This window comes from Coenobita brevimanus, chromosome 110 (genome assembly GCF_032717465.1).
Source record: "Coenobita brevimanus isolate Jiangsu-jjx chromosome 110, ASM3271746v2, whole genome shotgun sequence".
In the NCBI taxonomy this organism is placed as follows: Eukaryota; Metazoa; Arthropoda; class Malacostraca; order Decapoda; family Coenobitidae; genus Coenobita; species Coenobita brevimanus.
The window spans coordinates 44,663,135-44,678,518 of record NC_137063.1 but is presented as its reverse complement, the minus strand read 5'-3'; the positions used below and the strand labels follow the sequence as shown (position 1 = coordinate 44,678,518).

The window sequence follows — 15,384 nt, the reverse complement described above, 5'->3', positions numbered from 1 at the left end:
TCTTTAATCCCACCTCCTTCTTTCTCCTCGTCCATTCTCTCCGATCCTTCCTCACTTCTTCTCTTCTACCTCCTCCCACTTTGCTGCTCTGCTACTTCCACATTCTCCTTCCTATCCAGCCCATCCACCTTCCTCGTTAACCTGCCTCTCATGATTCTTAACGACCCGGCTACACAATTGACCCTGTAATCATCCCCGAATTGGTCTCATATCTTAATCACCCTTTCATTACTCACTGGTCTTATATTTTTCCTCCTACCCTATTTCTATCCCCCCCTTTCCATCTCCCCCTTCACGTCCCTACTCCCTATCTACCCAGCAGTAGAAGTGAGTCCCTATCAGTTCCCAATTGGCTTTGTATCTTAATTCCTCCCTAGTAAACTACAAGATTGTCCTTCTAACTACTCTCCTGAATGGTCTCATATCTTAATTCCCCCCCCCCCACAATCTCTCTCTCTCTCTCTCTCTCTCTCTCTCTCTCTCGTTGTATGTGAAGTTGTGTTCCACGTTACACAGCCTTACAGAAGAGGGTACATGTCGGGCCGAATTTGTTGCAGTTCCCCAATATAAACCCTTTCCAGATGTGCGTATAATTTCCTCCATATAAGTTACGATACTGGGATTGCAAGACCCTGTTATTTTTTACATTATTATTATTATTTTAAGGATGCGATGTCCACCTCCAGAAACGGATCAGGTGAGATGGCAGGTTCAGACAGGTAAATAACTCACTCTAAGCCTTTCAGCGTCACTCTTAGCCTCTCAGCATCACTGTCAACCTCTCAGCGTCACTCTCAGCCTGTCAGCGTCACTGTCAACCTCTCAGCGTCACTCTCAGCCTGTCAGCGTCACTCTTAGCTTCTCGTAATAAATTCACTGTTGCTTAAAATGAAACACAGCTGAGAATTTGCTTTGTAGTGATGGATGAAATAGGACACCAGCGCTACACACGAATACACTTACACTCTTATCTCTGATCCCTGGGGTGTGGAGTAGAATAACACCAGTAGATTAAAAAGAAAAAAATTGTAGACTGGTAATCGTTTCTTTTCTTTTCTGTTTTCGTGTATTTTTTGAGAGGATTTTTTTTTTTTTCATATTTTGGGAGTATTAATTTTTTTTTTGTGTATTTTGATCAGGATTAATATTTTTTTCATTTTTGTGTAATTTGGGCAGGATTAATGTTTTTTTTAATATTTTTTGTGTGTATTTTGGGCAGGATTAATTTTTTTCTCATGTGTATTTGGGGCAGGATTAATTTTGTGTGTGTGTGTGTGTGTGTGTGTGTGTGTGTGTGTGTGTGTGTGTGTGTGTGCGCGTGCGTGTGTTTTGGACAGGATTAATATACAGACCCACCCCCGTACCCCATATGTGTATTTTTTTTTTTTTTTCATATGTAAGGAAGAAAGAACGAAAGATCAGAAGCTTTCAAGATTGCATGGCCCTGTTTATACGACGTCTGGGTTAGTTAAGAAATATCTGACTTTTCATGCAGAATTAAAATGTGTCACTTGTTACCTGTAAGAGGCCAGACGTTGAGCTGAGGGTTCTGTGCTTGACAGCTGCATCATATCACGTTGCCTGTATGTTGCAACGCGATCTCTTGTGCAATTTGGTGTCTGGATTTTTTATATATATATTTGTTTTTCCTTCCCCTGTTCATGTGCAGAAAATAAAAATAAATAAAAATCTTAGAAATAATGGTATTTTATGTGCAGTGGTGTATGTAAACTCCTGGTATTTCTACAGGTTTGTCAGGTAACACTGTGGTTCTTTTACCTTAACCTGGTCCAGATTTTCGTCCTTCTGCAGCTTATTTCACGTAGCTCAGTGGCAGAATCGGACAGTACTGTGGCTCTACATCCTTTCCATAGCACTTCTTCGTGACTAGCACCGTATTTGTAGTGTTAATCTATCGCTACAAGTCAGTATTCAAGATGGAGGGATGTCAGTTTTAGGCCAGGTTATAGTAAAATGGGTATAGTTGTTTTGCTTTCGATAATCTGTAAGTTGTTAGGAATGTAATATGGACGCAGTTGACTAATTGTTTAAATGAGGAGGAGGAGGAGGAGGATTGATGATGATGATGATAATGATGATGATGATTAATGATGATAATGGGTGATGATGATGATGATTGATGGTGATGATGATAATGGTTGTATATTTTTTTCTTCACCTCCTTCTGCAAGTATACCATCAAGTTCCAATCTCTTATTCCCCACTTACTGCAATCTTAACCTCCCCCATTTAATGCCCCTCCTCTCTCACTTCCCTCTCCCCTACGTAAAATAACCCATTCCCTCTCCTCCACTTATGAGAGCCTTCCCCCCCCCCTCTTTACCACTTATTGCGCCTCCCGTCCATCCCCCTTCCCCCTAGTTAAAAGAACCCTTCCCCCCACCCTTTCCATACTTAGTTGCATCTCCACCCTCCTCTTCCCCACTCAGATGCACCCCCCACTTTTTCTCCACTTAAGTCTCCTTCCCTCCTCCCCCTTAGTACAACGTTTTCCCCCCTTCCCTCATTTAATTGCTCCTCCCGCCCCTTCCACCACCTACATGCTGCCCATCCTCTCTCCTCCATTTAAATGCACCATCCCCTTTCCCCCCACTTAAATCTTTCTCTCTCCCTCCCCCACTTAAACGCCCCTCTTCCCCCTCCCTCACTTAAATGCATGTCTTCGCCCTCCCCTTTTTAAATGCCTCTTTCTCCCACCCCGTTTTAAATGCCTCTTTCTCCCTCTCCTTCCCCTACTTAAATGCATCTCCCCTTCCCCTCCCCGTTGAAATGCCCCTCTTCCCTCCCCCCACTTTAACGCATTTTCCTCTCCCTCCCCACTTAAATGCTCCTTTCACCCCCCCTCTAATGCATCTCCCCCTCCCGTCCTACTTAAATGCTCTTCTCCCCTCCCTCACTTCAGTGCTTCTTTCACCGCCCTCACTTTAGTTCTTTCCCCTCCTCCACTTAAATGTACCCTCTCCCCCTCCCTCAGTTAAGTGCCCCCCTTTCCCCTCCCTCCCTCCCCCCGTCCTAACTACCCCCTGCTGGCCAATTAGGCTTCACAGCTCTACATTAAAAACAAATATAGAGTCATTACATAAATCTGTCTTGTTTATGGCGCCTGGGAACGAGTGCTGGTGTGGTGGTGGTTGTGGTGGCTTCTGTGGTGGTGAGGATTGTGTTTGTGGTGGTATTTGTGGTGGGGATGATAGATGTCGTTGTGGTAGGTGGCGTATTATGTTGTGGTAGTGGTGGTAGGTCGTTGTGATGAGGGTGATAGATTTGGTGGTGGTGGTGGTGGTGGTTGTGGTGATGGTGCTGTTGGTAACTGTGCTGTGGAAGTTGTAGTGGTAGTTGTGGTTAGTATAGTGGTTGGAAGACGTATGGTGGTGATGGTGTTGGTGGAAATGATTGTGGTTTTAGTGGTTTTATTGGCAGTACATTGGTTTGAGTACTATATGTGTTGTTTATTTATTGTGATTCTGGGTTCGATGGTGGTGGTTGTAGTGATTGTTGTTTGATTGTTAGTGTAGTGGTTGTGGTGATTAATACATTGGTTTGATTGTAATTTTAGACATATGTAACGTTTGTAAATTGCCTTCGTTGTGGTAGGGAACGAAGAGGCGTGCATCGGTGATCTGTTTTATATGGGGAGAGAGAGAGAGCGAGAGCGAGCTTCCTATCACCTCTTCCTTAGCGATTTATTTTTAGATATAGTAAGTTAATATCCTTTTGTACTTTACGGATGTAAAGTGAGGCGATATTAGAAGGATTTATATAGCACATGAGGAGAGTAAGGTGTAATAAGCAAAATAAATCGCTCGGGAAGAGGTGTTAGGGAGCTTCCACAGGGTGCAGGTGGCTTATAGTAACGTGCCTCAGCCCCCCCACCCTCGGCCCTGAAAGGTGGATGGTGGATTGCAGGAGAGGGGTAACTTCAGCCTGCAGTCCACTGGGTTCACGTTCAGGTGAGTCCGGGATCACGACAGCAAGAGGAAGAGTGGTGGTTGTGATGGGGTTCAAGGTTGGTTGTTAATGGTTGGGGTATTAGTTGTAGTTGTTGTTAGGGCGATTGTAGTACTGTTAGTGGCGATGGTTGTGGTTGTGGCCATTGCTAATGGTGACTCTTGTTAGATGATGATGATGATTATTGGAATGGTTGTGGTTGTAGTTGTAGATGTGATTGTTGTGAGTGGTGTATTATTTGTCAGATTATTATATATACCTGCATATGTGTTTGTAATAGTGTATGATTGTGGTGTGAATGGAGGTGGTTGTGGTTTTACATACCTACCTACCTACATACATACATACGAGTGCATATGACATTGTTCCCCGCACTGAGGATAACTCGTGATACAGCCGATGTTTACAGTGGTAGCTAAATCCAGTCCCAAAACCAGCAATTGATGAAAGCTGTTTCGAGAAAAGAAATTTGATTTGTAATAAAATATGTTCCAGTGTAAGAGTACCAGCCTCGGCCTTGACCATGCACGGAAGCCAGGTTGGTATGGAGGTAGGTAGGATTTTTTTATAGTTATGTTTAGTTGGCATTACGTAAGGAGTAATGCAGGTAGTAGGTAAGTAGATGAAAGGTGTGTATGTGTATGTCCATGAGTGTGTGTGTACTTTAAGTGTATGTTTTGTATATGATATGTGGAAGAGGATAACTAAAACCAGCGCAACCAAACCACAATGAATACACAATAGAGGGATGGCCACCACCTACCTATGTACATACTATGATGAGAGTGAAATGTGGCAACTATCTTGGTAACCAGACACATAATCATCACTACTGGGCAGGAAACAGTCAGCCATAAATACAACACACACCGACTCGTGCATACTGTAGTTCTGGTGATGTATTTGTAGAGAAGATTACGTGTGTGTGTGTGTGTGTGTGTGTGTGTGTGTGTGTGTGTGTGTGTGTGTGTGTGTGTGTGTGTGTGTACTGACTGGCCCATTGTGTACTGGTGTATGAAGGAGGGTGGAATTATGAAGGAGGGAGGGAGGGAGATAGGTAAGGAGGTAAAAGAGAGACGGGGGGAAAGAAGGAGGTAAGAGAGAAGGAGAGGAGGGATTGAGGGTGGGAAGGAGAAGGGGAGTTACGTAGGTAGGTAGAGAGAGAGAGAGAATTTTAGTGTTTGGGCAAAAATGAATCAGTGAGTTTGTGAGAGAGTGAAAGAGAGAGAGAGTGAGAGAGAGGTGGGGAGGGTGAAAGGGAAGCTCCCCTAATGAGCTGACACATACATCACACACTCTCTCATTACCCCCCTTATTTCTCCCCCACACCCCCACTCTCCTCCCCTTTCTCCCCCTCTCTCCCTCCCTTTTTCCCCCCCCCCTCTCTCTCTCTCTCTCTCTCTCCTTATAACCAAAACCCTTATAGCAGTTCTCCTACCCTCCTTCCCTTTCCTTACCCCTTCCTCTCTGTATGGGTAGGTAAGTAGCTAGGTAGGTAGCCAGGCAGGTAGGTAGGTAAGTAGGTAGGCAAACAGGTAGGTAGGTAGGCAGGTAGATAAAACTGTGATTAAATGAAAGGTAAGTAGGTATGACTATTTTAAAGACAGGAGTTACTTGCATTTGTAGGTAGGCTGGTAGGTAGGTAGGTACGACAGGGATTAGGTAAGTCAGCAACATGGTAAGGATTATTTCTGGTAGGTAGGTAGGTAGGTATGGGTAAGTAGGTAGTCGACATTGTAGGTAGGCATGTGGGTAGGTAGGCATGTTTTGTAGGTAGGTTTAGTTGACATTACGTAAAGAGGAATGCAAATATTAGGTAAGTAGAGAGAAGGTATGTTTTTGTATGCCTATGAGCGTGTGTGTACGTTAATTGTGTGTATGTATGGAAGAGTATATTGTCATTTCCTTTGTGTACTAGTGCGTTTGTTGCGTGTGTACGGGAGCGTGTGGAGCTCCTCTGTACGCTCATTAGTCACTATGGCCGTGTGTGTGTGTGTGTGTGTGTGTGTGTGTGTGTGTGTGTGTGTGTGTGTGGATCCATGTGCACATCGTCCCTTGCGTACATGTGCGTGTATGGTAATGAAGACATGAGGCAGCCATCATTACCTACATGACACACGCTCATCTTTTGCCGGGCGTGAAGGAAAGAAGGAAGGAAGAAGGGAGGGAAGGAGGGAGAGAGAGAAAAAGCAGAGCAAAGTTGAAGGAAGGAAGGAAGGAAATAGGACATTAGAAAAAGATTATGATTGAGGAGGTGAAGAAGAGGAGGAAAAGGAGAAAAGAAGAGGAAGAGGAAGACAAGGATGAAAGTGGATAAAGACAAATTACTGAAGGAAGGAAGAGGAAGAATGTCGAGCGAAAGAAAAAAGGAATAGGAAATAAGAAAAGAGGAAGAGATAAAAAAGGAAATGGGTATTGAAGGGGACTTGTCAATAGCCAAAAGGAAGGAAGGGAGGAAGAGCCAGTAAGTAGCTGAAATAGGGAAGCAGGAACAGGAGGAAGCATAGAAGAAGGAAGAGGGAAGGAGGTAAAGGAAAATGGCGAAGAAATGGAGGATGGGAGAGGGAGGGGGGAGGGGAAATGAAAAAGCAAAGGAAGAGAAATAAAAAAAAGGGGAGGGGGGCGTAGAAAAGATGAATAAAGAGTATAGGGGAGAGAGGAAGGGAAAGAGGGAGAGGCGTGAGGAAAGAAAATAGGAGGAAGGAGGGATAAATAAAGGAGGTAAAAAAATAATATTGATGGAGAAAAGGAATAATGAGAGAAGTAAAGGAAGAAAACGGTGCTGAGAAAGTAGGGTGGAAGAGAGGAGGTACAAAAGGGGCAAGACGGAGGAAGAAGGATGGTGAGGGAGAAGGGAAAAAAAGGGAGAAAGAAAGGTTAGGGAAGAAAGAAGGAAAGAATGGGAAAAAGGAAGAATGGTGAGGAAGGACAGAAGGAACGAAAGGGAAAATGAAAGGTGAAGGAGGAGAGAAGGAAAAAAAGGGAGAAAGAAAGGTTAGGGAGGAAAGAAGGAAAGAAAAGGAAAAAAGAGGAATGGTGAGGAAGGAGAGAAAGGGAGAATGAGAGTTGGTGAGGGAGGAGTGAAGGAAAGAAGGGGAGAAAGAAGTTTGTGAAGGAAGACAGGTGGCTAAAAGGAGTACAAAGGAAAGGAAACAACAACGGATCTATTAATGTAGAAGAGACTAGTGACTGTGGTATCTATTCTGTGAACTGAAGAAATGGATAGGGAGGAGAATAGGGACGAACAAGGAAACAAGCAAAGAGAGGGGGGAGGGAAACATCATTATCATCATCATCATCATATTTTCACTGATATAAGTATGATGCGTAGGATCTAGACTTGGGGAAGATTGGTAATGAAGAATATGTAGGTCGAGTACTAAAATAAATTAATAGAAATGTTAATAAGAATGGAGGGGAAAAAGTGAAAGAAGGAAAACAGACAAGAAGGAAAGGAAATGCCAAAGAAGGAAAATGTACAAAGGAGATGGGAAAGGGGAAAAATATAAAAACCGTAACGAAGGTAGGAAGTACGGAAAATGAAACAACCATATAAGCAAAAAACAGGGATGGAGAAAGGGGAGAGAGGAAACAGAGAAGGGATGACAGTGAAAGAGAGAAATGTGGCAGGAGAGGAAAGAAGAAGTATAAGAGGAAGGTAGAGTAGATGGATGGATAGATGGACTAATGGATGCTTGATGAGTGGATGAAAGGATAGATGGGTAGACTCAGTGGATGCAAATACGGATGAATACCTGGATGGAAGGAAGAAAAGACTGATAGATGCATAAACAGAAATGAATGGATGTATGGAAGGAAGAAAGGATTGTTGGATGAAAGAAAGAAATAATGGATGGATGGATAGATAGACAGACAAATAGATGGATGAATGGACGGATAGAAGGATAGATTAAAAATGAATGGATGAAAGGAATGGAGGAAGGACTCATGCAAGGAAGATAAATAGAAAAGTGGAAGGAAGGATTGTAGATTGATGAAAGGAGGATAGCAAGCATGTAGAGAGGGTAAACAGATGATGGAAGGGAGGAAGGATAGGATAGGTAGAGGGATAGAAGGAAGGAAGGAGGGAGGGAAGTCGTAACAAGGGAGAGTGAGGGTTAAAAGAAGGGAGAGTAGTATGTATAACAGCAAAAAATATGGGTGCGTGTTTGGTTATGCTAAGAAGGATGTGTGTGTGTGTGTGCGTGATGTCTGAGCGTGTGTAGAAGTTTTAAGTCAGCTACTGGCAGACTAAGCGTGGTGTGCGTAGTGAGAGTGTGCCTCAAGTGAGCAGTCCAACGCTTGACTTACTTCCTTCACACACACACTCACTCACACACACACACACACACACACACACACACACACACACACACACACACACACACACACACACACACACACACACACACACACACACACACACACACACACACACACACACACACACACACACACACACACACACACACACACACACACACACACACACACACACACACACACACACACACACACACACACACACACACACACACACACACACACACACACACACACACACACACACACACACACACACACACACACACACACACACACACACACACACACACACACACACACACACACACACACACACACACACACACACACACACACACACACACACACACACACACACACACACACACACACACACACACACACACACACACACACACACACACACACACACACACACACACACACACACACACACACACACACACACACACACACACACACACACACACACACACACACACACACACACACACACACACACACACACACACACACACACACACACACACACACACACACACACACACACACACACACACACACACACACACACACACACACACACACACACACACACACACACACACACACACACACACACACACACACACACACACACACACACACACACACACACACACACACACACACACACACACACACACACACACACACTTGGCTATTCTCTTTGTCGTAGGTGAACGCTGTTATTTGGCTCGTTTTGCACCACCCCCTCCAGCTACTTCATATTGAGCACCCTGCTTCCCTAATTTATCATACTATTTCGTACAACCTTTTCTTACATATTTACCTGCGTCGTAAATTGCCAGGTACATGAGGGGAGAACGTGCTTACTAGGGGGAAAAACATCTAATCTTAAACGTCCCCTGATAGAGTGTACTGCTCTTTCCCTTGCCCATTACCCACCACCGTCCTAGCCCGTCTAACCCAGCCATGTTTACCCACTCCCACCTTTTTTCTTGTTCCTCATCACTATCAGATTTTTAGGAGTAATTTCCCCCTCAGCACAAACACCACCCCTTATACAACGCCTGTTTTCACAAGGCATGCAAGATGTAGTCATTGTGGCATGACTGACTACCCGCCACCACCATCACAGCCCTTCCCACCCACTTTTCTTCGCGAACCCCAGCCGTATTTCTTGCCTGATGTGGTGAATATCATAAGAATGGCCAGCCCTCAGCACCTATCTTCACACAGCAAAGTTACCCTTTCGTGCCCACCACCCTCCAGCAGCGTAACCTATCATACGCATTCCTCTTTCTCAATTCACCCAAACTTGAAGTACCAGAATCAACATGACTTAAAAACCAATGCATTGCTATGGCTTATTCTTGGATGTTACCACAGTGTAGAGACTTTACATTGTGGGCGTCACCTTTAGCACTGTGTATTGAACTGGATCGTTCTGGTAGACTTTTGGGAACCTACAAGTATCTAAGAAACCTAAATCAACACGAAATGCTTTTATAGACATGCGTTGATATGTGGTGATCTAAGTCAATCTCTTGGTCTTGAATGTGACCTGAGCCGAAATGAAGTGACTAAACTAGGCCTAAAAGTATCTGCTTGGGTTCTGAATTTGGCTAAAATGAACTCAATAGGACAGGCAGATATATTCAGTTGCCTCCTTAGCCACTGAGAGGTGTCCAGACTTGTCACTCTTTAAGCTCTGCCCACTGTCCTAACCAACCAGTGGGATGTGATGGTTACATTCCTTGGCTCCTCCCACTCTATGATCAGCCAGTCAGAGGCGCCGTCTATCCCTTGAGCTCTACATGCAGGATGGCACGCAAGTTTCCACACATGGACAGAAATAGGCACAGCACCTTTAATAGAACAGATGCCCTGCGTGTATGTGTGTGTGTGTGTGTGTGAAAACTGTTATGTGCGTGTATACCCGTTTGTACCAGTCTAAAAAAAAATTAAGTCAGAAAGCTGCCTAGTGTTAGTGATATGTATTAATTTGGAGCCAGTAGTCAAAGATCAAAAGGTGGCATTGTGTTTGTGGAGATGTTGAGCATTAAACGTGATGCTAATTGTTCTTCATTATACAGAGGCGCTGGGGGTGGTGGTGGTAGTGATGATGATTGTGGTGCTGGGAGTGGTGGTGATGGTGGTTGTGGTGATGATGATGGTGTTAATGATGATAATGCTCCTGTAGGTAATGATGACGGTGGTGATGATGCTGATGTTGGTTGTGGTGGTGGTGATGAAGTTGTAGAGATGGTGATGATAGTGATGGTGATGGTATTTGTGATAGGAGATATGAGGATGATTATGATGGATCTTGAAAAAAAAAAAAAAAAAAAAAGTGAGCAGAGGAAGGTAAAACAAAATAAAGAAAAACAAAATCCTTACACCAGACTACAGATGTCCTCCGTTCATCGAAAAATTTATATCAGTTTGGCTTAGATTGTTGTGGGTTGAGGTTTGGGGGGAGCTAACCTGGGGAAGCAAATTCCAAAGAGAAGACGTTCGGAGTATAGAGGAATTTTGATAGGCTGAGGTGCGATATGGCAGCGTTATGGTCAAGTCTTGTGCGCCACTAGATTCCTATGCAACGCGGGGGAAAGTTTGGAGAGGTGAGACAATGGATGCAACTTCCTCTGAGCATTTGCCATAAAAGTATCTGTAAAATAATGCAAGGGAGGCAACATTCCATCTTACTTGCAGGAGAGGTACGGTAGCTTATTTGTAATTGGTGGGTTGTTAATGATTTTTGTTGCCTCGTTCTGAATTTGGTTTAGTTGTTTTAGTGCAACCTCTTCACATCCACTCCGCAAGGATGAGCGATGTTCGAGGTGAGAGCGCACATGAATGTTGTATGTTATAGCAAACTGCTCGTCAGTGAAGAAATTGCGGATTCTGTACAATAATCCAGGTTTCTTTGCGGCAATGTTAGCAGGTGGTCTAACGTGAGAGGTCCAAGTGAGGTACTATAGAGCGAATAATAATAATAACAATGATAATAGCAATGATGGTGATGATGAAGGATGATATTGATAACCGCAGTAACAGATCTCTCTCTCCTGCAGACGAGGGTGTGGTGGTGGAGGAGGGTGGTGTGCGGTGGGGCAGCGTGACGAAGCAGGCGGAGGGGTGGTACCGCTGCACAGCCCGCAGTCCGCACGGCACCCAGCACTCCCCATGGGTCTACCTCAAGGTCCTAGGTGAGTACAACAACATATTAGTCTACACCCTTTGTTCTTTTCCCTGTAGTACGGTGTAAAGGTGTGTGGCGGCATCTGTTGTGCGTTCGAGGACTGATGGACCTCGGGGAAGGGACTTTTTTATGCCCAGAGTCGAGTCCATCTGTCTTTTTACATCCAAACACCTTAATCACACAAGGGGTAGCCGCAAACAAATCATCTTCATATCACCCTGTCCTTCATCAGACTGCCTTCTCCTCAGCCCAGCCTGATGTAGTTTATAATACAGCACTCTTCATTGTGTTTTGATAGCAGTCTTCACCGCTTCACCCCGAGCATTTAGCAGCTTCAGCTCAAGGACGCACCGCGTTGAATTTTCTTCTTCCCGCTGCCAAACGGTCTTAGTTATGAGAGGTCTAGATAGTGAAGGGGTTAAGGAGGGCTTTATCCAACCCCTTCAGTTCAGAAAGTGTGTGCTAAGGTGATATCAATCGTCCATGAGTAGGGACAATATGGATAACACGTGGTAGGATTGGCGGTGTTAATGTTCTGGAAGTAGCACTTATAATTGGTTTGTTTGTCTTTGTGAGTACACTTATGAGGCTTTTGTTGGCTTCAGATAAGTAGCCTGTAGAGATATGACTACTTTTTATTCAGTTGTTCAAAGTGTAATGGTAAGTGTCTATCTATCTATCTGTCTGTCTGTCTATCAGTTTCTCTCTTTCTCTCTCTCTTTCTATCTATCTATTGTAAAGGGATTAAAAGTGGTGGACGCGAATTAGTAACTGGGAAAAAATCGTATAACACCTGGGGACTGGAGTTAATTTAATCTGATTCTCACATCTTTACCTCTCTCTCTCTCTCTCTCTCTCCTTACCTTCGCTTTCCATTCTCCTTCCTTCCCTTCTCTTCTTCCCCTCCCCTCTCATTCTCACTCACTTCCCCTCTCTCCATCGTTTTCCCTTCCTCCCCATTTATTACCCTGCTTCCATCTGTCTCCCTGCATCCCCTTCCTCCCCATTCCCTCCGTTTCTCTGCCTTCCCTCCCTTAACCCACCTTCCCTCCCTTAACCCACCTTCCCTCCCCTACTTTCCTAGCCTGTACTTTGATTCTCTTAATTACAGTGCCCTCCCCTTGCTCTGCTGGGGGTCCATTCATGCCTAATAGTGCTACCAGGACGCCTAGTTACGGTGACGTCACTAGTAGTGGTGGTTGTTAGGGTGGTAACCTTGGTGGTGGTAGTTGTAGTGGTGGGGGCAGTTGGTGATGCTGATGATGATGGTTGTAGTAGTAGTAGTAGTGGCAGTAGTAATAGTGGTGGTGGTACTGGTGATTATGGCAGTGCTAGTGGTAGTTTTATTGCTGTTGTTGTTGTTGTTGTTTTTTTTAACTGGTGATGTTGGGTGTGGTATTATTAAGTATGTTGATAAGAGCAGTGTTTGTGTTACGTCTTTTTTTGTTAGTGGTGATGATGATGATGATGGTGATGATGATGATTGTTGCAGTGGAGGTAAAGTGATAGTAGTAGTAGTAGTAGGTTTAATAGTAGTAATGGTGTGTGTTGTAGCAGAAGTGTGGCTAGTTATTTTTATTATAGCAACACCAGTGATAACAATATTGCCTGTAGTGGTGATGGTGGTGGTAGGAGTAGTGGTTGTAGTTGTAAGTGAAGTAGTAGCAGTAGTAGTGGTAGAGATTGCTGTAGTAGTGGTAGTTGTAGTGGTAGAGATTGCAGTAGTAGTGGTAGTGGTAGAGATTGCAGTAGTAGTGGTAGTGGTAGAGATTGCAGTAGTGGTGGTAGTGGTGGAGATTGCAGTAGTAGTGGTAGTGGTAGAGATTGCAGTAGTGGTGGTAGTGGTAGAGATTGCAGTAGTGGTGGTAGTGGTAGAGATTGCAGTAGTGGTGGTAGTGGTAGAGATTGCAGTAGTAGTGGTAGTGGTAGAGATTGCAGTAGTGGTGGTAGTGGTAGAGATTGCAGTAGTGGTGGTAGTGGTAGAGATTGCAGTAGTGGTGGTAGTGGTAGAGATTGCAGTAGTGGTGGTAGTGGTAGAGATTGCAGTAGTGGTGGTAGTGGTAGAGATTGCAGTAGTGGTGGTAGTGGTAGAGATTGCAGTAGTGGTGGTAGTGGTAGAGATTGCAGTAGTGGTGGTAGTGGTAGAGATTGCAGTAGTAGTAGTAGTGGTAGAGATTGCAGTAGTAGTGGTAGAGATTGCAGTAGTGGTGGTAGTGGTAGAAATTGAAGTAGTGGTAGTGGTAGAGACTGCAGTAGTGGTGGTAGTGATGGTAATTGCTGTAGTAGGCTGAGACAAAGTAGATGGGATTAGGCGGAGGGAGAGGGGAGGGTGAAGGGAAACGGCCGGGGAGGGGAGGAAAAGTAGAAGGAAGGGAGGAGGAAGAAAAGAGGTAGAGATGGTAGGAAAGAAGAAACGTAGAGATGAGAGGAGGGGAGGAAGGAAGAAAGGTTAGGAAGGAGAGAAGGCAGGAAAAAGGAAAAGGAAGAGAGGAAGGAAGGAGAAAGGTAGAGAAGGAGGGAAGGAAGGAAAGATGAAGAGGAGGAAAAAGAATGGAGAAGGAAGAGAGGTAGTCATTAAAGAAAGGAAAGGAGAGGTAGAGATAGAAGGAAGAAAGGAAGGAGGAAGACAAAGAAGGGAGAAAGAATATGGGTAAATATGAAAGGGAGAAGAAGTGAAGTAGAGATAAAGGGAAGAGGAAGATGAAGAGAAAAGGAACAAGAAGAGAGAAAGGAGAGATTTAGAGGCGAAGAAGGGAGACGAAAAAAAGAGGGCGATAGAGAGGGAGAGAAAAGGAATACAGGAGGAAGGGAAGGAATGTAGAAATGGAGGGAGAGGGTTAAGGAATGTGGAGTAGGTGGAAGGGAGAGAAGGAAGAAGAAGAGGGAAGACGAAAAAGTAAAGAGAAAGGGAGGGAGGTAAGGCAAAAGAAGAGAGAGAGAGAGGGAGGAAGGAGGAAATTGAGGGAATCATCCTACATGGGAAAATAATCAAATAATCCACTTTACCCTCCCTTTATTATTTCCTCCCTCTCTCCCTCCCCACCCTCCTCCTTTTTCTCTCTCTTTCCTCCGGGTTCAGTCAGTCCCCCCGTCCTTCCTTTTTTCTCTTCCTTCCCTTCCCCCTCCCGCTCCCTCTCCCTTTTCCCCTTCCCCCATCTCTTTCCCCTTCCTCTTTCTCTTTCCGCGTCCCCCTTCCCCTTTCCCCTTCACCTTCCTCTTCCCCTTCCCCTTCCCCTTCCCCTTCCCACTTTATAATCAGAGAGAGAGAGAGAGAGAAAGCCAAATCAATTTATGTAATCATTCTCGACTTACAGAAAGCAATTGACAAGGTTCGCTTTAAATGACCTCTTGGAAAACTTGAAGTCTATATTATCAGTTGCAGTGTACAAAGATGGGCTGAAAATTGGCTGATGGAACGTAAACAAAGAGTTGTACTTAATATGAAGGGATCAGGCTGGATAAATGTCACAAGCGAACGACTACAGCAGGTTTCAGTGTTGGGTCCCGTACTGTTCCTAATTTATACTGACGATATTGATGAAGATTTGTGTTGTACAGCCTCCACACATGCAGACGATACAAAAATCAGAAACAGACATTACACCCGTCTGGCAGCAAACTCTCATCCCTTTTCTGTCCAGCTCTCTAATGCAAGAGTTAACCGTTACTCCCAGTCTTTCATTTATGCAACAGGTCAACTCTGGAGCTGTCTCCCTCTGTCTGTATTTCCTGCTGCCTATGATCTCCAGTCTTTCAAACGCAGTGTGTCCAGGCATCTCAAAATGATCGGATCTTGAATTTGGCTCTCTATTGTATTTTGTTTTTCTCTTGGAAGGAACTGTTACTGCGGGCTCATGGCCTTTGGTTCCTTCTTCCTCGCA

At 44.5% G+C, this 15,384-nt stretch overlaps 1 protein-coding gene across 1 annotated transcript in view; it reads left to right on the top strand.

The window, feature by feature from the left end:
• The window catches only part of LOC145417562 (uncharacterized), a 295,451-nt gene that overhangs the window by 255,468 nt on the left and 24,599 nt on the right, over positions 1-15,384 (top strand). Inside the window, exon 4 of the mRNA XM_080286269.1 lies at positions 11,376-11,543. Within this exon, the coding sequence (XP_080142395.1) occupies positions 11,376-11,543 (168 nt within the window). The remainder of the gene's footprint in view (positions 1-11,375; positions 11,544-15,384) is intronic.